General features: G+C 44.2%; 2 protein-coding genes across 3 annotated transcripts in view; one reads left to right on the plus strand and one right to left on the minus strand.

Moving 5' to 3' along the window:
* Smad9 (SMAD family member 9) overlaps positions 1-14,376 on the plus strand; it is a 20,107-nt gene extending 5,731 nt beyond the window's left edge. Inside the window, exons 3-5 of the mRNA XM_028763612.1 lie at positions 1,367-1,588; positions 5,541-5,797; positions 10,571-14,376. Of these exons, the coding sequence (XP_028619445.1) occupies positions 1,367-1,588; positions 5,541-5,797; positions 10,571-10,714 (623 nt within the window). The 3' untranslated portion in view covers positions 10,715-14,376. The remainder of the gene's footprint in view (positions 1-1,366; positions 1,589-5,540; positions 5,798-10,570) is intronic.
* Rfxap (regulatory factor X associated protein) overlaps positions 1-21,144 on the minus strand; it is a 25,285-nt gene extending 4,141 nt beyond the window's left edge. Inside the window, exons 1-3 of one of the 2 annotated variants that reach the window (XM_028763613.1) lie at positions 20,561-21,076; positions 18,591-18,698; positions 17,684-17,788 (exon numbers count right to left, since the gene is read on the minus strand). In XM_028763613.1, the coding sequence (XP_028619446.1) occupies positions 17,684-17,788; positions 18,591-18,698; positions 20,561-20,956 (609 nt within the window). In that variant the 5' untranslated portion in view covers positions 20,957-21,076. Of the gene's footprint in view, positions 1-16,328; positions 17,789-18,590; positions 18,699-20,560 lie in introns of those variants that run through there. The other variant, XM_028763614.1, reaches the window with a different exon arrangement.
* Positions 21,145-22,248: the final 1,104 nt, after the last annotated feature.

Raw genomic sequence — 22,248 nt, forward strand, 5'->3', positions numbered from 1 at the left:
CCTGCAGACATACATCTGGAGCCCACAGTTACAGTCTAAGGCCTGCATACATACAGCCGGAGCCCACAGTTACAGTCTAAGGCCTGCATACACACAGCCGGGGCCCACAGTTACAGTCTAAGGCCTGCAGACACACAGCCGGGCCCACAGTTACAGTCTAAGGCCTGCATACACACAGCCGGGCCCACAGTTACAGTCTAAGGCCTGCATACACGCAGCCGGGGCCCACAGTTACAGTCTAAGGCCTGCATACACACAGCCAGGGCCCACAGTTACAGTTTGCCTTACCGTTTTATTTGTAAATCCTCTTATTTAATGGGTATTCACAAACTCTCACTATATGTAAGCCTTGTCTGAGGGTGCTGAGACAGAATTAAGAGATTAACAAGCTTGCTTTTATAAGCAAGAACTTATAAGACGTGCTGCTATAAGGAGGAACATCTTCCTTCAAGGTGTCTTTAGTGTTTTCTCTTAGCAAGGTCCTTGTATACCGTATGCCTTGTATAGTGTCACTCAATCCTCTGTGGCCAGCTAAGAGCCCGAAAAGCCTGCTCAGTCATTTCTTATTGCAGTGTTTGAAACATAGCATTGGGGCCAGTGGCTAAAAGACAGAGTAATTATACTGCAGGTTACATATTTGCATAACACCCGCCTGCCCTGTAAAAAGCTCACCTGTACTGGCTGGATTCCACCAGGCTACACTAACAGGAGGATGTTCTCTGTCCTCTTCCCATCCACGGACAGACCCTAGCCAAGCTGGGAAGCCAGCTCTTCTTAGAATACACTTACATTACATGTACAGAGTTACCTGTGTATCACTCAGAGAATGTGATCCCTTCTATATAGACTTTTTCCCCTTGAATATAATTCATTCAGTGCTTTCGATTTGGTTTGTTATCATATTCAAACTTTTTTTTTGTCATTACTCTATTGCAGAATTACAGCTTTTGACACTGGGATTCAGTTCAGCTCTGTAACAACAGGATGCCGTCTTTTTCTCTAGATAAGGCGACCTGCTACCTCTCTCTTAGCTGTGTTTTCTCTGGGACTGGCAACATTTTACATCAATCTGTCCATGCTGTCTTTCCCAGGCCCCTCTTATCATTACACCTGTAAACAAGAATGTTTACAGATGCCATTGCTGTGGAAATTAACGTGGGCCATGGCCTTAAACTCATGGATGCAATAAATAAACAAATGAGCTAGCTCAAGACAGCTTCCCTCAAACACTCGAGTGTGAAGGACTGCAAAGGCCCAACAGTTAACATTCTGGTTTAAAGCGATAGTCTCCCCTTCCTGTTGGAATCTTGAGCTTTGGAGCCCAGAGGTGACAGTGGTGTGGCACCTTCTCTCTGTTTTCTTTCAGACTTCCGGCCAGTTTGCTATGAGGAACCTCAGCACTGGTGTTCTGTTGCCTACTATGAACTAAACAACCGGGTCGGAGAGACTTTCCAGGCGTCCTCCCGGAGTGTGCTCATAGATGGCTTCACTGACCCCTCCAATAACAGGAATAGGTTCTGTCTTGGGCTTCTTTCAAATGTAAACAGAAACTCGACGATAGAAAACACCAGGAGGCACATTGGAAAGGGTGAGAACCAGCTGCATGTCTCCATTGCTGTTTCTGATCTCACAGAAGCCAGTGGTCGTGTAGGAGTCCTATGGGAAGAACCCCAGGCACAGTGTCACCCCTGGATGGGGACATGTGCTCTTTTGGGATCTCTTTGCCTCTAAAGTCAGTAAACTATCTTCAGGGATGGCCTGGGGTGAGTGCTGTGAAGACAAGATATCATAAAGGGCCAAATGTCATGGCCCAGCCCTGTAATCCCAGCACTAGAAAGGTTGAGGCAGGAGGCTAACCAGCCTGAGATATAGAAGGGCCTGTCTACAAAAACCAACAAATGAAGCCCACAGTAATTATGAAGGCAGGATGAAGTTATTCAATGGAAGTGTTTATTATTATTATTATTACTATTATTATATGTGTATTTTAAGATTTATTTTAGTTTTATGTGTATGTGTGAGTACTTACATATATGTATTTGCACCAGAAGAAGGTGTCAGATCCTCCTGAGACTGGAGTTACAGATGGTTGTGAGTCGCTCTGTGGGTGCTGGAAACTGAACCCAGGTCCTCTGCAAAAGCAGCCAGTGCTCTGCCGAGCCTTCACCCCAGCCCCTTGTAAGGCATCTTCTTTCTTTCTTTCTTTCTTTCTTTCTTTCTTTCTTTCTTTCTTTCTTTTCTTTTCTTTTCTTTTCTTTTCTTTTCTTTTCTTTTCTTTTCTTTTCTTTTTTTCTTTTCTTTTGGTTTTTCGAGATAGGGTTTCTCTGTGTAGCCCTGACTGTCCTGGAACTCTGTAGACCAGGCTGGCCTCCAACTAAGAAATCCTCCTGCCTCTGCCTCCCAGTTACTGAGATTAAAGGCATGCACCACCACTGCCCACCCAACATCTTTCCTTTTAAAAAGGTAAATTCTAAAAACAAAAACAAAACCAGCACAGGATGTTATCCTGTGGAAAAAATATTGATTTTTTTGATACTGCAGACCATGCCATGTCCTGAGAAAATAAATATTCACAGTACATTACTGAAAGAAAAAGGCCTCAAAACATCTTGCAGGATAGATTCTTATTTATTTATTTATTTATTTATTTATTTATTTATTTATTTTTTAAAAAAACAGCCCTTAAAGCCAGGCTTGGTGCTACATGCCTGTGATCCTAACACTTGGGCAGTAGAGACCAGAGCGTTGGAAGTGCGAGGTCATCTTCATCTACACAGAAAATTCGAGGCTAGCCTGAGCTACATGAGACCATGACTTAATAAATACAAAATAAACACATAAGACTTAAAGATGTATAGCCGAGGTTAATTACCTGTGATTATTTCTGGGTAGTGGGTTTATGGTTGACTTTTTTCTGTGTTTTCTTATTGCTTCTCTTTTATGCTGTACTAAGAACCCAGGACCTCATGCATGCTACGCCACCAGGAAGCCAGACGGCCTGACTGTATCCGATGAATTTCCTCTGGTGGGCTCCTTTCTCGTGTGAGGATGGTGCAGGACTTTGGATATCCGAAGCAGTAATGAGAGTGGTGTGGTACAGCTCAGGAGGAGGAGCCAACTCTGTGATTGACAGGGACGGGACATTCAGTTGTATAATTGAGCAGCCAGTTCATCACTGTCCAGAGCTCCAGACACTCTTGACAATTAGGCAGCTTTTAAAACGCTCTGCAGAAGAGAAGGCAGCAGAGGCTAGGGCCATGCCAAGTGCAAGCTCCAGGGAGGGGTGAGCTGTGTCACTGGCTGAGGATTTACTCCAAGGACAGTGGGGAGGGACAGCAGGGTTTCTCTGGGCTGCAGTGGTATCCTGCAGCCTTTCATGCTGGCTCCTCCATGTGTATCCCGTGCTCTGTAGAGCAGTGGGGTATGCTGCCATCTCTGCCTTCCAACAGTCCCTCTCCGGCATGTGCTATCTGCCATTGCAGAAGAGGACCACAGAGACCCGCTTGTATGCTGTCCCCCAGACCAGTAAGCTGGGAGTAACAGCCAGAGTAGGGCTACTGCAGGCTTAGTAGGTATTTGAACCAAATGACCTTCAAGCGCATAATCCTCCCGGAACCTACTGCACACAACAGCTAAGATTTTTGTCATCCGAACCTGGTCTGTGTGTGTTTAGGGGGTGGTTTCCATTCAAGTTAAAGCCTTATCAGCAAATCCAGCACAAGTTGGCACAGGAGAGAAGAGGGAGGCGGGTCTCTAGAGGGAAAAGACAGTGGAGCCCAAGACTGAACTCTGAATATCAGGAGAGACAGGTGACTCTCCAGGAGTCACATGGTCACGTGGTTTCATTTGACCCACCATGCAACCAATATAGTAGCTTTGAACCCCATGTCAGTGTCAAGATCCCCTGGGGTAGATCTGTTCTCCAGGTTGCTTGGCAGGGTGCTGGAACATCCGAACACAGTGTTCAGGCAGCCACTGCCTAATGGGGGAGCAATGTGCATTTCCCTACAAATAAATGCTGCCCTACTGCTTCAGCTTGGATAACCACAAGTGAGGAGCTATGTGGCAGTGTAGCCCCTTGGCATGGGCCGGGCCTCTGCTGTCTTCTCCTCTGCAGAGCGTTTTAAAAGCTGACTAATTATGAAGAGTTTCTGGAGCTCTGGACAGTGATGAACAGGCTGCTTTGAGCTCAACTATACACCTGAATGTCCCATCACTGTCACACACCCCATTGCATACAAGCATGGCCAGGGGAGGCAGCCCTGGCTTTGCTTGTGAGGGTCCAGCAAAGGCGCTATGTTCCAGCCAATCCTCCCACTTCCTCATGGTCACTAGTACCTGAGTTGTCGGGGTCAGGCCTGATGCCCATCATGGAAGAAAACAGAGAAGAAAGCTGAGGGCAATTAAGAGGAGAGAAGGAGAAAGGAGGGGTGGTGGTAGAGGGTATTGGGGGAGGGGTAGCAGTAGAGGGTATTTGGGGAGGGGGAAGGGAGGATTTTGTTTGAGTCTGATTTATTTCTGACACTCTCCAGTTCCATGCATTTATGCTTCTTACAGCTGAATAAAATCTGTTGTGTGTGTGCACCACACTTTATTTATTCAGGGCATCCCTTTCGAAATGCAATCCCAGGAATGTTAGGTAAAGAGATAAAAGCTACACGTTGCTTGTGTTTACACAGGACTGCATGTGGGAGTGTGTCGAGAATGTCTCTGTCTCTCAGGGGCACATGTGTGATTTATAGGGGTGAGCGACATTTCCCTGAAGCCTCTACACAGATATATTTTAGTTCTGAGTCAGGGTCTCACTGTACAGTCCTGGCTGGCCTGGACACTACGTAGGCCAAGCAGCTCTCACTCACCTGCTTCTGCCCACTGAGTGCTGGGATTAAAGGTGTGAGCCAAAGAGATAGATTTATAACTGTAAGTAGGATTCTTCAAGCTCTGGCGCGGGTGTAGTGTGTGGATTACAATAGCGTGTCCACAATACTAGCTGGGTCTCCTGTTATCATCTTTTGTTTATATGGGGTATGAAGGACTTTGTAGGGTTTTACACTGTGTGTTTCTTTTGTGTCGAGTACCATGGAAGCTAATTTTGAAGTGAGCAAGATCAAAAGTGATGGAAGCAGTCATAAGTCAACATTCTTGAGAATGGCCATACATCTGGATCGGGTTTAATTTGGTTTTCCCTGTATTTTATATTTATGAATGTTTCCCCTGTTTGTACATCATACTGTGTGTATGTAGTACCTATGGAGGCCAGAAGAGGGCGACAGATCCTCTGAACTGGAATTACAGATGGTTGTGCGCTTCAGCTTGGGTGCTAGGAGCTGAGCAATCTCTCCAGCTGTCGGGGTTGGGTTTTTAATGGATTTGTAGGAAAAGTCCAAGGAAACAAGTGGGTATTAGGGGCACACGCACCTTCTCTTCTATGGGCAGTGATTACGTAGAGATTAACTTGACTGTAGCGGTCCCTTAGCGTGAAGTGCTGGGAGCCATTGAGAAGGAAGCAGAGAAGGAAGAGCGTGGTTTTGTGCCCACAGGTGTGCATTTGTACTATGTTGGGGGCGAGGTGTACGCGGAGTGTGTGAGCGACAGCAGCATCTTTGTCCAGAGCCGAAACTGCAACTACCAGCACGGCTTCCACCCGGCGACTGTCTGCAAGATCCCCAGTGGCTGCAGCCTCAAGGTCTTCAACAACCAGCTCTTCGCCCAGCTGCTCGCCCAGTCAGTGCACCACGGCTTTGAGGTTGTGTATGAGCTGACGAAGATGTGCACGATTCGGATGAGCTTTGTGAAGGTAAGAGTGTTGGCGTTGGGGTTACAATGAGGAAAATGGGAAGAAAGCACAACACGCTCTTGGCTTGGCTCAGCATTTGCTCGGCCACTTCAGGAGGATAACAGATTCGGTTTTTTCTTTCTAAAAAATGTATTGGATCTTGTCTTCTTCTTTTAAAAATTATTTAGTCCAACTTCCACTGCCCATATATTCCTGTGTGTAGGGTCACCCAAGGGAACTAGAGTAGTTGAGGTCAATCTATCTAAAAGTCTACTAAAAGGGGAGACAACCTTTTATAAAACTGACTCTCCCAAAACTCATCAGCCGTCTTCAGTTAGGGGTGAGGATTTATGAACCTTCTTCCTGCTCTATATTAGAATATTGACTAGCTCTCTAATATATATATATATATATATATATATATATATATATATATATATATATGTGTGTGTGTGTGTGTGTGTGTGTGTGTGTGTATGTATATGTATATATGTATATATAATCTGCCTGGCTCTCTAGTACCTCCTATCTATCTATCTGTCTATCTATCTATCCATCCATCCATCCATCCATCCATCTATCTATCTATCTATCTATCTATCTATCTCACTGTATACACCAGGCAAACTAAAAGCTCACAGAGATCCACCTGCATTCTGGGATTAAAGGTGTGTACCACTACAGCAAGCAACAGACCTTTGAGGAAAATGTTTCTAAGTTTATAGGAAGGTAGAGATAGAAACTGAAAACAGTTATCTGAAGCTTTTGCATTTTACCTTATTAAGTAGCAGTGTGATTGTTTTGCCGGCAAAGGGATGACAATGAAGGACAGGATCGAATGCTGCAGAGATTTCCTGTCTGTCTCCCAGACACCAGGCACTGCTGTCCCACAGCGAAAGAATAACATCATCCTCTCAGCTGGGAAAGCTGCCAGGCAAATGTAGGGAATACATTTATAGATAAATTACAGATGAGAACTGTCTCTACTCGAAGACAGCACTAGTCAGTGTTGGCACAAAGTGGGGTGCAAACCTTGAAGTAGATATGAATGATTCAGGGAAATCACCCTGATATTTAAAAATCTCAGACTCTGTGCTGTGTATAAGCTTTCACAAACCCCATCCAGAGGAGGAGGATGACTGTTGCGTTTTCTTTTAAATTTATTTTGATTTTATGTGTATGGGTATTTTGTTTGCATGTATGTGTTCCACGTGCATGCAGTGCCCAAAAATGCCAGAAGAGGGCATCAATTCCCCTGGAACTGGAGTTCTAGATGGTTGTGAGCTGCCATGTGGGTGCTGGGACCACAGGTCCTCTGTAAGAACAGCCAGTGCTGTTAACCGCTGAGCCGTCTCTCCAGGTCCCATTTCCCTTTTTAAAAGCTGGGGATGAAACCCAGGGCTTCATGAAGTGAGTTGGGTAAGTGCCATCTACTGAGCTATATTCCTAGCCTTAAAATAAGTTTTATTAGCCATTTAAAGTTAGTTACCTTGATCAATAAATGTTCTATTTTTTTTATATCCAAATTATATTTTCTAATATTGATAATTTTAATAATTGTTTTTAAAAAGAAGGATGAACATGTAAAGTTTTGAATTTAAAGATGTCTTCTTAAAGACTCCTCTCTCATGCTGACAAAACTGCTTTATTCTATCTTTGACATTCAAAGCAGAAAGAAAATCCCTGGAAAATGTCCATGTGCACTGTTACTTTGTAGCCAGCAGGGGGCACTACCTTGCAATTAGTGAGCTGACCATTAATGGGACAGTTATATTTCCCAGAACCATGTTTTTTAGGATGAGTTGTTGGTATCTCATTGGTAATTACTGCAATACAAGCATGCGTAGACATATGATCACTTCCCAACATCAACTCAGTGTTTCTCAGATACACAACAAATGTATAGAGCTACAAAATGTAATTCACGAGAGACAGGCTGCTACTGCTGTTATGGGCTCCCCCAATCCCCGACCCGCTCCTCCCTGTGATAATAGGGAAGAAACTCAGGTCCTTGCATGGGCTAGGCAAGCACTTTAGCACAAAGACTCATTGCCAGTCCTGCAAGGACTGAAACAAAATACAAACTGTCAATGATTAAGTTCGTTCAAATGACTAGACACGGGTGGTGACCGTTGTAAGTGAAAAGACCAGACCATCTTTAAGGTCTTTGTCAGCTCTGATTTTACTGGCCATAGCTCTCCTTCTTTTAGCCAGTTAACAACTATTTATTGAGCAGCTGCCAGCAAATAGTTGGATCAGGAGCAGCCTTGGACGTTGGGATGATGGACAGTTGGTTATTCCCAGGCCTCTGCCTTATGAAACCAGTGAACGGGTAGCAAGACAGGCAGTAAGTGAACTGAATGGGTAAAGGAAAAGAGAGAGGTTGCAGCAGGGGAAACATCACTGAAGCAGGGTGTGTCCCAGAGGCCTGGAGGACAGGGTCCTCTGTGCAGAAAGCAGTAGAGTCTGAGAGAAAAGCAAGCTCAGAGCCCGTGGCAGCTATGAGCCTGGCTATGGGAGGGAAGCAGAGCTGGGTGACTGCAGCCTTCTGCGGTGGAGTGGGGGTGTGGGGTGGGGGTAATGAGATGGAAGCACTTCCTGAGGGCAAGTGCAGCTTAGCACTCTCTGATGCTCTGAGGCTTTGCACAGAGGAGTTTCCTGTTCTGACTTGTTCCTTCCTTTGTTTTGGGAAAGGATCGCTCTGTGTAGCTCAAACTGGCCTGGAACTCCATGTCTTCCTGCTCGTTCTCTCTCTTGCTGGGGTTACAGGCATGTACCGCCACATTTAGCTTCGTCCTGTCTTTAAAGGGTCATTCTGGCTGCTAAGTGGAGAAAAGGCATGCTATGCTGCAGGTGAGGTGGAAAGGAAGACGACCTGGGTTCAATTCCCAACATCCTTACAGCCATCTGCAACCCCAGTTCCAGGGAGACCTGGCGCCCTCTTCTGGCTTTCCACAGTCACTGCATACACATAGTGCTTCTATATTAATGCAAAAACACCCATACATATAAAATAAAACAATGGGAAATGAGGGTCACTTCTACCATGAGAACACCTGCAGAGCTGGGGGAAGTAGGGGACCCCCAGTCAGAAGGCAGGTTTGAGGAGGAGAGCTAGAAATGACACGGGTTGTCATCCAGCAAGATGGAACAGATGCAAGTGGGCGTGGCGTGCAAACAAGGCTCAGGGTTCAGTGTAAGTCACTGCAGCTGCCAAGGTGCACCAATCACATTCACAAGAAGATGCTGAGGTGGCAGAGACTGGAGAGTCTGTTTGGAGAGAGTGGCCAGAACTGGAGATGTAAGTTGGGAATGGTCCTTATTTGGATGATATGTAGCTTCATGTGGTGAGACCACAGGTTTGAATTTAAGCACAGAGGGCTGTGATCCTAGAACTGAGCTCCAGAATCAACATTAGAGTCCAGGGAAGAGAAAAGTAGCCACCATGCAAGCCTGAGGGAAGGCCCATGAATCAGCGGGTGGAGCTGTGTAGAAGGATAATCTGTTGCTGTATAAGTGGGTGCAGGTATGGGTGATATTTTATGTCTCTGGTAGTTTCATTCTTAGATGCAGGCATGTCTAAGCTACTGCCTTTTGGCTGAATGTAAGCTGAGGACAGCTATGAATATGATCTACTTAAAACGTTGTAAGATTTCCCTGGCTCTGTGGTTCAATTGTATAGCTCTTGAGTGTAAATTTTGATTGTGACAAGGTCAAGTTGAAAATCAGAGGGTTAGAGGTTCCTGTCGAGGTTTCTGGGAAAATCAGAGATGGAAGAAACAGAAAGGAGTCCCAGGGACTAGGCAGCTGCCAGGAGCTACCACAAGCGCACGGAGGGTGGCGGTCACGAGTGGCCAGGCAGCGTGGCTATGATGAATGATTAAGAAGAGCCGTTTTTATGCGTATGTGTTTGCATGCACGCATGTCTGTATACTGAGCTCTGGTGCCCTCGGAGGCCAGAAAGAGGGCTCGAAATCCCCTGGAAGTGGACTTACAGATGGTTGTCAGCTGCCACGCCGGTGGTGAGACACAAAGCCTGGTTCTCTAAGACTAGCCAGTGCTCTAACCACTGAGGCTTCTTTCCAGCCACTGCGCTAAAGAGTTTAGACAACTCTGAAGAATCATGGTTATCAAGAATAAACAGTGTGAAATCCCCCCTTACTGCTTAAGTAACTTTCCATTGGTGAACAGCATATTAGAAATAAATATGACCGTCCACCCTCTGTATAGCCTTATCTATCATCTGTCAATCAATTTGTATCACCTACCATCTATGTGTCTGTATCTATCAATCACTAGATATCTATCTAGTTACCTATTTATCTATCATTTATCTGTCATTTTAGTAACTGCCTCTCCTACTAATTGGGAGAAGTGGGAAATTTCTGAGGGAGCCTGAGACAGGCAAGAAATAAGCTCTAAGCTCTGACATTGCACTCTCAAAATCAAGAGTTACTGATCTTTGCAGCTTTCAGGCCCAATCTCTGGTCTTTAGTGAGTAGTTTTGTACAGACGCAGGCTTCTGCATGAAGAGTAGGGCATGAGGCATGAGGCCTCTTTCCTTGTAATGGGGAGAGGGCTTCCAGCCTCTCCCATGTGGTGTGTAGAGCCCCAGGCACCACTAAATGGGTGACTGGGTGTAAATGAGCTAACAGAGACTACCCTGCCTGACCTGGACCACTCTGAGGCATTGACTTCTCACGGCAAGCCCGGGACCCTGTGTTCTTTGTGCACTGCCTGGTGGCATCTGGTGAGAAGCTACAATTCAGTCTGGGCTCTTTTCTCCCTTTGCAGGGTTGGGGAGCCGAGTATCATCGCCAAGATGTCACAAGCACCCCCTGCTGGATTGAGATTCATCTTCATGGACCGCTGCAGTGGTTGGACAAGGTGCTAACTCAGATGGGCTCCCCACATAACCCTATTTCTTCAGTGTCTTAAGTCATGTGGTCAGCTACATTTCCAGAGTAGACGCAGGCAGGGGCTTCTATCATTGCAGCTCACAGCTCATACAGGGTTCTGGATGCAGATGTAAATACGTATGCATACGAGTCATATTTTCATCACCATTTGTTTTGTGCTCCTACTTAAGGGGGCTAATGCTGTGGGTTGAAGAAGCATGTTTTCCAGGCTAGTGCTCTGATTAGAAGCCACGTCTTTTCTGAGAGGGAAACAGGATGTAAAGGCACTGGCAGAACCGAAGGCCACTGATTCAGCTCGTCACTCTACAGAGGGTTGTGCCCCATACAGAAAACACAAAGCTGCTTACATAGAAAAATAATAGGAGCACTAGAGCAAAATCAATCAAACCCACATAGTTGTAAGAAGACCTCACCTGCAATGTGAATGGCAAGAAATAAAAACCAAGCTTGTCCAGAGATCTGTGAGATAAGCCACACAATCTTTATATTTGAAGTTAAAATATGTATAGCCAGGTACTGTGCTGATGTCAGGTACATATAACCAGATCTAAACTGTGATCGGAAAGGGAGAAACTGTGAAGCTTAGAGTCAGGTTGCCTTAACCTACCACTGTTAAAACAAGCAAGCAAGTAAACAAGCAAACAAACAAACAAACAAAACCAAGGCTCATATGGGAAAATGGCCTGAGTCCAGCCATAATCCTAAGAGCAGGATTAGCCCAGAATTCAGGCTCAGGAGCGCAGGGGGCTCCTGCTTCCACTCTGGAAGTCAGCTTCCAGTCTTCCAGTTCCTCCTGTCTGACCTTGCAGATGGCTGTCCGCCCTGTGGACACTGCAAACCCCGTGCAGAGATGAAGCTGTAGACTGGAAGGTTGGGTGGGAAGTCACATGGCTACCTGCACTCTCCTGCATCCCCCTACTGAAGCCTATGAGGCAGGGCATCCTTTGCCTCATCTTTCCTCCTGGTGACAAATATCAATTGGGTGATTCAAAAAACAGCAAAGCCTTGGGGGAAGGCTAGAGGTATCACTGGATCATACGTATGCATTTCTCAATCTGGCACCTGTGTTATGAGCTGGTAACATCTGTGCAGCCTCTTCTAAAACTATGAAATACCTGGATATAGCTTCCCAGGTGAAGTAGGAATGTCTCATACGCCCTACATTTCTTTGAGTTAACAATGGTAGAGAATAATAAAGCACCTTGAAAAACACCTTATGTATGTATACATACATGCATATATCAGCGTGCATGTATTAAAGCTTGTTACTTCCTCCGTTGGATGATAAAGGGAAATATCCTCCAGACTTCAAGGTACATGCCACTCATCCATCACCCCATTGCTTCTACTTTTACTTCAGGCCCTTTGAGAAGCACATTATTTAGGATGGCATTTATGGTTTCAAGGACAGAGTGTCCATAATCTGAGTTGCCTTCATTTAATCCATTCTGCCTCACATCAATGTACATTTTTCTTGTTTCCCATTCAATTGTATTTAAGATAGAACTCACGATGCCTACTCTATCTGTAAAACCTATCATTCATATATATCAGAAAACACTCATTTCATCTCAAAATACCACTTAAAGAGTATATAAAAAAACCCCAAGCATGTTGATTCTTTAAGTCTGTCGTGTGCACTGACGTGTACTGAGTACAGTGTCAGGTGCTGTGGAATCCAATGCACACTAGAGGCTGTCCCCACAGCCACAATGCCGGACATCTAACAGTAAACCATTTGCACAGACATCGGGTCTCAGAACTTTGAAAACCCACACGTGAATTTTAATGGGCTTGAAAGATAATGGAATCGAGTTCTTAACTCTTCCTATAATGGAATTTTACATTGCCTCAGAACAATTAGGTAATTTATCTTTGCATAACTACTTTCACTCCTAGCCACCCCACCTCCTGGAATACCTATTTTTCTGATATTTCTCCTGGCTTCTTCCTTGGAAAAGACATGCATATGGCAGATCCTCTCTGAGTACCCATCCAAGGAGAAAGGATTTGTTCCAGATTTCTAATGACTCTTGATCTCCTCACAATCGGCCAACTATCTTTGGTAATATGTAGCTTCCAGGTGTGGTGGTGCCTGCCTTTAATCTCAGCAGTAGGGAGACAGAGGCAGGTGGATCTCTGTGAGTTCAGGCCTGACCTGGTCTATATAAGGAGTTACAGGACACCCAGGGCTCTATATTGAGACCCTGTCTCAAAACAAAGCAAAGTAAAACTAAACAGAAGTAGAAGCTTAAAAACAAAACTAAAAAAACCAAATACACTACTTGGATGTCCTTGCAGTGCTAAGAAATCAGACAAAATATTGAGAAAGGAATTATGACATAGGTTCATATGTATATTATCAGAGAATTTAGCATTGAAGAGATGTATGCCCTATGCTCGCGTAACATAGTCACATTTTAATGATTTTTCTCCCCCTTGGCTGCTAAGAGATCTAAAAATATCATAATATAATCCTTGACTTCAACTCCTCTGAGTGACCACGTGGCAATCATTCCATGGGACTGACAAGCAAAACTATGCTGCATATGTTGTTTTACAGGATAAAGGGAAAGTGGGCAGCCAGGCCTTTACACACTGCAAGTGTGCCTCCAGCTGCCCTGGGCAGGGTCACACAATGGAGAACTGTATCAGTTTGGCCTGCCCACAAGATCCAGAATGTTTACCACTGTACAAGTCAGCATTTGTGAGTCTTAAAAATAAGACATGGTCAGTTTGCTTCAGCTAAATGATAACAGCTGCTTCCGAACTAAGAAGACCCCACCTTTTTAACATACACACTTTGGTGTTGTGTTGTACAGTCAGAAGAAATGGCAAACTCTCTGGCATTTAGACTATTCTTTTCATTGTGTTCTAAGGATGGAGTTACGACAACAGTAAGAAGAGTAGCAAAAGCATTTTATAAACATTGCTTGCTGGACTTCAAGCTCCTGCTTAACTCTTCATATGTTCCAGATATTTCATGTATGTATTTAATAAAGTAAAATATAACACGCATTCCACATCGTCTTACCTGCTAGTCAAGAGCCGAACTGTGCAAGGTTAGGTAACCCTCACATATGTTAAAGATAAGTTCACATGAATATAAAACAGACTGTCAAGAGTAGTCTTTGATTCCCAGCAGCCTAGCCTTCTGTCCTGGAATGCCATACACCTTCATCTGGTAGTCTGTGATAGACCTCTTGGCTTATTTTTCTTTCAAACTCTAGGAAATACTTCTATGTATATGATCTGTGGCTCCTTAAGATGCTTAATCATCAACCGTTCTGCTTAGAAAATGGGATTTTCAAGAAATCTTCATGCTGTAAAAAGAAGACATCTTGGAATATTTGGCATTACACATGTAACTTTCATGATACTTTGCAGAACTTTTAGAGGTTTTTAACTGCTGCTCCCCAGCCTAGCACCAGGGCACACTACTACAAGCCTTTGTATGGTGAAGCTATTGTTATTAAAAATGAATTGAACACACATTGTCATTTGAGTATCCTATCTGAGCAACTTAACAACCGTGTCCACCAAGGACCGTGTGTTTATTAAGATGATGATTAGCTGTGATGCTTGAAACACCTGGATATATAAGGAAACTTTCACTAAAAATCATTTATTTTTCATATGCCATGAAATATGTTTAACTGATTAAAATGTTTTCTAAGAGAAGCTTGTGAAATTGCAAATGACTATGAAGTGTTTACAAGCTACTGTTTGTTTCCTCTGCCCCAAGCTGTCCCACTGATCCTAAGGCTTACAGTTTCCAGTCGACTGGGGTTCGGAAAGCCTCAGTAAGGTGCAGAGTCTACATAACGTACAATCAGTGTTCTGTTCGAGAATACTGGGGGATGCAGTTTAACCTGAGTAATTAATCCTCTTACAGTTCAAAGTATTTCAGGCGGTTTAGTGGCTTGGTATATAAGCTAGTATTCTATCAGAAGACACAACAGCATTTCTAGCGTGCTGTGTATGTAACCCAATGAGCTGAGCCTTACCACTTTGCTGCTGTTAAAAAAATGTACCATAAATGTAGTTACAAAAACTACAAGTCTGAAATTAGTCTCCCTGTACCAATGTTAAGGTGCTGGCATGCTAATTCTGGAGGCACTAGAGGAAAATACATTTTCTTTTTCTAGATCATGAGGGCTAGGTTATTTCCCTTTCCTGCCCCTCTGTAATCACATCTACTTCTTGCAAGGTAGGAGCTTAGTATGTATTACCTTCACTGTCTTCTCTGATCGAGTTTGCCAATTTTAAAATTTGCCATCCAGTGAAAATAACTTTACTAAGTGTACCAGTTACTCGCTATACCATAAATATTGACTAGAGCACCCCTACTCTATGCCTTCAATGCTAAGACTTTAGTAGCTATTTTCCAATTTACAGAGTGGTTTTGCACATCTAAGCAAGGCTTAGTTGGGCTAGGTTGGCACCAAACTTATCTCCCAGGGGATGGCTAGTTTATGTCAGTCTCACTGACATGTGTCAGGCTATCAGATGGTACAACAGAGATCATACCATGTACCTTTGATTTACTAAGATTTGAGTAACTGAAGGCTTTTCTACCTGGACCCAAGTTCACAAAATAATGACTCTGAGACTTAGTTATGAATGCTTAAGCCATAAGCTAGGGCTTGTTCCCTGACTAGCTTATAACTTATACCATTTATTCTAAATCCTGCCATGTGGTTGACTACCTCTCCTCAGTTTCATGTGACCATCTTCCTCAGAGTTGGGGTGTGGAGAATCTCCCAGTCTGGACTCTATCCCAGAATCCTGTCTCCCTCCTGGAAAGTACACCTCCCTATTTCCTGACTAACAGGCCAACAGCATTTTATCGACAGGTGATGCTTCCACACAGTGCACAGGAGGTTATCCCAACATTGTTGGGCTAGGCTGGGCTTATTACTATGGTAAATGGTTTGTCTTAAGGCTAGCACACCATTATTTCTTCTGCTCTATACTGGCCAAAACAAGTCCCATGTCAGTTAATCCTGAATTAAGAGATAGGTAAATAAAAACCTCATGATGGAAGAAGCTACAGTTGCCTATCAAAAGCCATCAATATACAGAATAGGAAAGTGGACAAACTGCAATCCATCTAAAGCAAAAACCTGACAGGCTTTAAGGGGACAGGCATTTCCAATGTGACAGGTAATAATTAAGTTGTACTGAAAACGATCCCACTTCCTGTCTAACTTCATGAATGGGTATCTCTACTTCACTCTTAATACCCTAGACAAAGACTCTCAGCCCCTCGGTGATCTACTTTAGGGCTTAACAAGCATTTAAGCTATCTCCAGGTTCTTAAAACACAAATCTAATCCCCTTTCACTTTTCTCTGTTCATGACACACTTTCCTACTTACTATCTGAAGCAGTGTAAGCTGGGCTATTCTGTTACAAAAGTTCCAACACTTTGATACTGCAACATGACACTGTCACTACAAATGTATTGGGAAAACTTATAGCCACGCTGGGACCCGTGTGGCTCATGGGCTACAGAGTAGAAAGGCATGTAGGCCTCGAGACAACAAGGCTCCAGAACTGTAAGTACAGTACCAAACACTGAGTAAATTCCTCTATAGCCAGGGTGAAGCAACTAAAGAAGCGACAGACAACTCAGAAATTCAACAGCTGGCCTTTATTGAATAATTTTGGCAAAGGGTCTTTTTCAGATACACAAGTATAGAACAAAAATGAAGAAAATCACTCTTCTCCTTGCATCTGTTTATCGTGGTGGTGAGGGTGGGAGTGGGCTGAGGGCCTTGCACACGCTAGGCAGGCACAGTAAGGCTAAGCTGCATCTGTAGCCCTGTGAGTTCTTATCATAGCTATAAGTTTAACATCGTATATATTTCAAGGTTTAGGAATCAACCAACTGACACATTTGGCCTTGACTCACTTATTAACTTACTCCTGGATATACTCTCTTGACATCTGATACTGTATCTTATGATATTTTTGCCTCTTTAAAGTTTTCCTAGGAAAAAGTACAAAAAAAAAAAAAAGTACCCAGATAACGCATCATTCCTTTAACAGTAGCTAGGAATAAGTGCTCAATTTTGAAAAGCACTGACAATAAGTGAGTGTTAATCTACCTTCAGGATCTCCTTTATGAAGAACATTAAGAATGACTATAAGAAAACTAACTCTGTCCTAGCCTTGCTGGGCTGAGTATATCTGAATTGTTCACAATTCGACCTGCTTTAAAGGAGAGTGACCCCCCCCCCAACCACGGAGGCACCAACTTTAATGGACTCTCTCTCTCTCTAGTCACTGAAGACCTCAGAGTGTAAACATGCTTAGCTTTCAGAACTCCACTTGAACTATACAGAAAGGTTACTACGAGCACCTGACCTTGTGCTGGCCTCAGGTTATCAATGCACCTGAGGCGCATTACTGGCAAGGTTACATGTAGCTGATGGAATACCACAGATGCTGCAGAACGCTAAGATTCCTGGCCCCTCACTACAGCCTAGTACAAGGCCATTGTGAAAACCCAAAACATACCATTCCTTTACAGTGCTTCTTGATGAGAATCACAGCACTAGGTGTTGATATTACTATTACTTTTATGACTTCCACAGAAAGTAACTGCCTCATTAGCTTCAGTAAGGAGAACTGAAGAAAAACATTAAAAACTATAAAGGTGATTTTTTTGAAACTCATAGTGATATGAAACAATTAAATGCAAAAAATTAATACTTATTTATCCTCAAATACACACACACACACATTTACAGGAAAGTAGTTTTTCTATTTCTCTCTCTCTCTCTTTCTCTTTTTTGAGAAAGGAACTTGCTATGTAGCCCAGGCTGGCTTTGAACTTGGGATCCTCTTGGCTCAGTTTTCCAAGTTCAGGGATTCCACATGTACACCACCAATGCCTGATTATCAGGGCATCGTCTTAGTCTAAAAGCACACCCATCCATTACAGCAAGGTAAAGCACAGCAGACTTCCTAAGCCCTCATACCGGCGCTCCAGGGAACTGCTGCTGTCTTTGCTCCAAAACCTGTTGATTTAGTAGCTGCTGCTGTTTCTGCAAAAACTGGACAACTTCTGGACTTCTTAGTAATGACTTAAAGAGAAAAGAGGAAAAAGGATTACTAATAGAATTATCCATTTTTTGTTTGAGAACAGGTCTCACACTGTAGCCAGGATGGCTTCGAACTCAAAACAATGCTCCTAGCCCAAGTCTTTCAAGTGTTGAGATGTTTTTATAACAAAGTATCAACCATGCTGACCAGTCTTTTATATCTGATTACTTATTTTTCCTATGTCACGCAGCAATTTAAAATTAGCAGTCTTTGTCTAATTTTATGTTGTCAAGTTGAAAATTTTTTCTTTGTAATTCTTTAATATTATAAAACCTTACTGTAGAAGTTTGAGATAAAATCTAAATTCATTTTAAAATATTTTTCTAATATTCTACCAAAAACTTACATAGAAAGTATATCATGAGTTAAAGTCTCTCTCTCTCTCCTTCAAATTACTATCCAAATATTTCAATATCTTATCAAATAATCGTCCCTTTCCTGATTGACATCTGGTAATTTATATCAGTTGTGTATCAGACACCCTTATTAAATATTAGTAATTATATCTCAATGTCTTTACAGTACTATTCCATATACTTAGAGTATGTTTTAAAATCTCATCTTGCTCAGTCAAAGGGTAGTCAGTGAAGAAAACAGGGCTAAAGGTGTTCCTCTCCCTGCAGTCCTGGAAGGAGGGGGAGGGTGTCACCGTGTCCAGTGACAAGGCACTATGCAGTTCTGATGGCCAGTCAACTACTTCTAACGTCTTACAAAGGAAAAACAGTTCCATTGAAAACAAGCAGTTTTCACTAACAGGTCTGCAACTACGTGACAAGCACTTACCAGTCTTTTCTGATTTAACACTTGCTCTAAAAGAGTAGGTCTTGCAGGGCGATCCCCAAAAGATCCTGTTCTCTGCTTGACAATGGAGAGTATGTTGTCTGTGCTTTCCTGGGATCAATGATAGAACATTTAATACAGTACTGTAACCCACAACGGCAGGTACTTCAGTGACATGAACATCTCTTTGTGGTCTTTTGCTTTTTGTTCAGTTTCCATGGAACTTTAGGAAAGCCTCTAGGTAAGTCACAGGTGCCGGTGATGCACTCTAAGTAGCACTCCGCCTCCCTACAGGCTCTCCCGTGTAGGCTCCTCAGTTTCTTGTAAGGCCTCACACTGAAGCTACTAGACAGAGGGAAAGGTAGTGACCTAGGAGCTGTTTTCAATATTACAGAAGAATGTCGAGAGAATGTCTATATGACATGGAAATCTCCTCATATAGAACAGTCTTAGTCCAAACAGTCTGCCTGCTTTTGGACAAAATAAATTAACTCAGAGGCTAATGAAGTACTGGATTCATAATGGATTCACACCCACAAGAAGAGAGCGGCAGTAAAACACTGCTTACGGAAGCAAACAGCTTTCAGAGTAACTTGGGTGGAAGGGGCCAGAGATCACAGCTCTGAGGTCACCACTACAGAGCAAACGGGCAAGTTCTGCAATAGCAACCTTTCCCTCAGACACTGAAGCCCATTTCAATTCAGTAATGCTCAATCCCATATATGAAATAATCTAAATATTGGACTTTTCCTCACATAAAAGAATGTTGCTAAAGTTAAGTGAAACATTCAGCCCATAATAAAACCACACTATGACAAAATTGGGAGAGATTGAGTAAGGGTTGAATCTAGGGCCCTGCCATGCAAAGAAAAGGACTTGCTGTACTTAAACGAAATGCTTTACCATGAGGCCATGCCTATATAAATAATAATAATATTTATTATTATTATTATTGGTCTTGGCCTTTTATCTACTGGCTTCTGTGTTGTCTATTAAAATATCCCCTTCCCACCTTTATCATGAGATGCTTAGCAAACTTTTGTTATAAAAAGGTTTCCATACATACATGTTTTAGGTCTCAAAATCTTAAGAACTATAAAAGAGGATTCTAATATCACAAAAGCAAAGACAATTTCTTCTTCTAACTCTCCCCAGTTACCCTTACTTATAGGCCTGTTTCTTTATGTACAAAGGAATACTAGAGCTGACTTGACTGTAGAGAACCCTATGTCTTCATAACTCCAGGCCTTGTGTTTGGTAGGTAGGATGATGTTAGTACCACAAAAATCAAAAGACGCTTATCGTAGAAATAATTTTCAGTCATCTAGGCCAAACCTCCACATATGTTAGAAGGACCCCTTCAAAAGGAATGTCTGTGGTAAAGAGTCTTTCTACTTTTTACGGATTTGTTTTTGTTTTTTAAACAGTTCTAATATGTATAGGTGGCCTTTGCTGGTTTTGAGCTGAAATGCACACCAATTATAATTTTCATCTAACCAAAATAAATCCTAAGAAACACTAATTGGGCATTATTTTTAGGCCAAAAGATGAGGAAGCCTTAAGCGGAAAAGATGAGGAAGACTTAAGCGAGATGAATAGGGGACCTAAGCCCACACAGGTAGCAGCAGAATCGCAATTACAGATCACTGGCTTCCTCAGAAGATATCCATGCTTGACTTGGATCAAGCAACGCCAAAGTGCTCTGTGAGTTACGACCCCACTGCCAATCCAACTTTTCTCGGGGGCCAGGGAAGTCTAAGAAAAACAAGGTCACTAAAGTTACAGAAACCCAAGAACAGGGTATGTAAACATGCAGGATGCCACAGGGTAGAGACTGGGAAGGAGTTACTGAACAGAGGAGCAGATCACCCCCAAAGAGCCAATGTCAGCTGGGGCTCTCACTGTCTGCTCACTGCGTGTGTACAAAGTCGGGTGACACCCACCTGCCCTGGCCCGGGGCCTGAGGAGCATACCTCCAGTTTGACGTTGCCTGTGCTAGCCGCGGAGGGGCCGCCAGAGCCCAGTGCCTGGTCGCTCTTCTTCTTCTTGTACTTGTCCTTGTACATCTTGTTGCGGTGCTTCTTGCACATCCAGGGCTTGCGTTGCTTGGCTACCTGGCTGGTGGTCTCGCGGCAGCCCTCGTAGGTGCAGGTCTTAGAGCCTCGCCTGCGCACTGCGCCGCCACCCTCCGCATCCTCGTCCTCCAGCTCCTCCGGGCTGGCCGCACTCTCGCCGCCGCCCGCCGGGTCCGATGTGTCCAGTAAGTCGGCGTCGTCCTCCCCCGCCTCGTCCTCGGCGTCCGCCGCCGCCTCGCTCCCCGCCAGGCCCGGCCTCAGAGCGCTCTCCGCCGCGGCCTCGTCCTGCCGCATCACCAGCACCGTCACCGGAGGGGCCGTCCGGGGACTGGCGGTGCCCGGCCCCGAGCCATCGGACACAGCCTGCGCCTCCGTGCTGTCGCCAGAGCCGGGGTCCGCCAGCGCGGCCCGTCAGCGCTTGAGAAACACACTTGAGAAGCAGCCCGCCTTACGCCCGGGAGCCGAGCCGCCAGCACTGCACTGCGCGTGCGCAGCAGCGGTCCGCGAGTCTGGGCTTGGGAGCTCGGAGATTGGTGGGGTAGAGCTGGTGCCAGACAGAACCAACTGCGCCTGCGCGGCGGCCTTCGGCAAGCGATCGCTCGGCGCAGGCGGACCAAGAACCGGTCTGATTCCGGGCTGGGCGGAGCGGCTGACTGAAGCACCGATTGCGCCTGCGCAGCTGTCCTCTGCTCGCCTGGTGCTCATCCTTTGGGAGGACTGGAGACTGAGACGGCTGTTCCAGAGACCTGGGTACGATCAGGGACGCTTTCTGCCTGGACCCATTCTCCCTAAAGGGTTCAAAGCACGTGTTTCCTGGAACGTCTCTGGGTAAATTACGAAGGTTCTCCTCCTGAAGAGGAGTTTGAAACAACTCGAGGAGGAACTGGTTTATTTGGCTAATGCAGCCCAGTCAAGCCCTGTTGAGAACGTGGAGGAAAGCTTGCGCACAAGCTCACCTTCAGCTAGCTTTCCCGCCCAGTGCTGACTGACGCTGCTTCCTTTTCTGACATTCCCAGTAATGACATTGTTGGCTCATGTGACAGTTCTGTTTTTATTTTCCCTACAAGCTACACACTGACTGCCCAGTGGATGCATAGGTTGGCGTTCACACTAGCAATGTCCCAGAGGTCTCTTTTCTTCACATCTCCACCAGTGCTTGATATCTTATCTCTAATAATAGCTGTTCCCTCTGGCGTGAGATAACACTGTGGTTTGGATTTGCACTCCTTCAGGATTAGGGACGTATATTACATACACCTGTTGGCCTTGGTATGCTTTCCTTTGTAAACGAACTAGCCCATTTCAATAGGATTATTAGGTATTATCTTTTTACTTATTTTTATTATATTTGTTTGAATTCTTTAACTATTTTGATGTTAACTACTTACTCATCAGATGTAGTTTTCAAATCTTTTCTCCCATTCTAGAGATTGCCTATTCTCACGTCCTTTACTGAGCCACAGCTTTTTAGTTTGATACCCGTCAGTTTGTTTTTTTCCACTTCTTACCCCATTCCTAGGGCCTAGGGCTGCAGACATGCTCTCTCTCTCTCTCTCTCTCTCTCTCTCTCTCTCTCTCTCTCTCTC

This window comes from Grammomys surdaster, unplaced genomic scaffold, assembly GCF_004785775.1.
Source record: "Grammomys surdaster isolate TR1022 unplaced genomic scaffold, NIH_TR_1.0 139, whole genome shotgun sequence".
NCBI lineage: Eukaryota > Metazoa > Chordata > Mammalia > Rodentia > Muridae > Grammomys > Grammomys surdaster.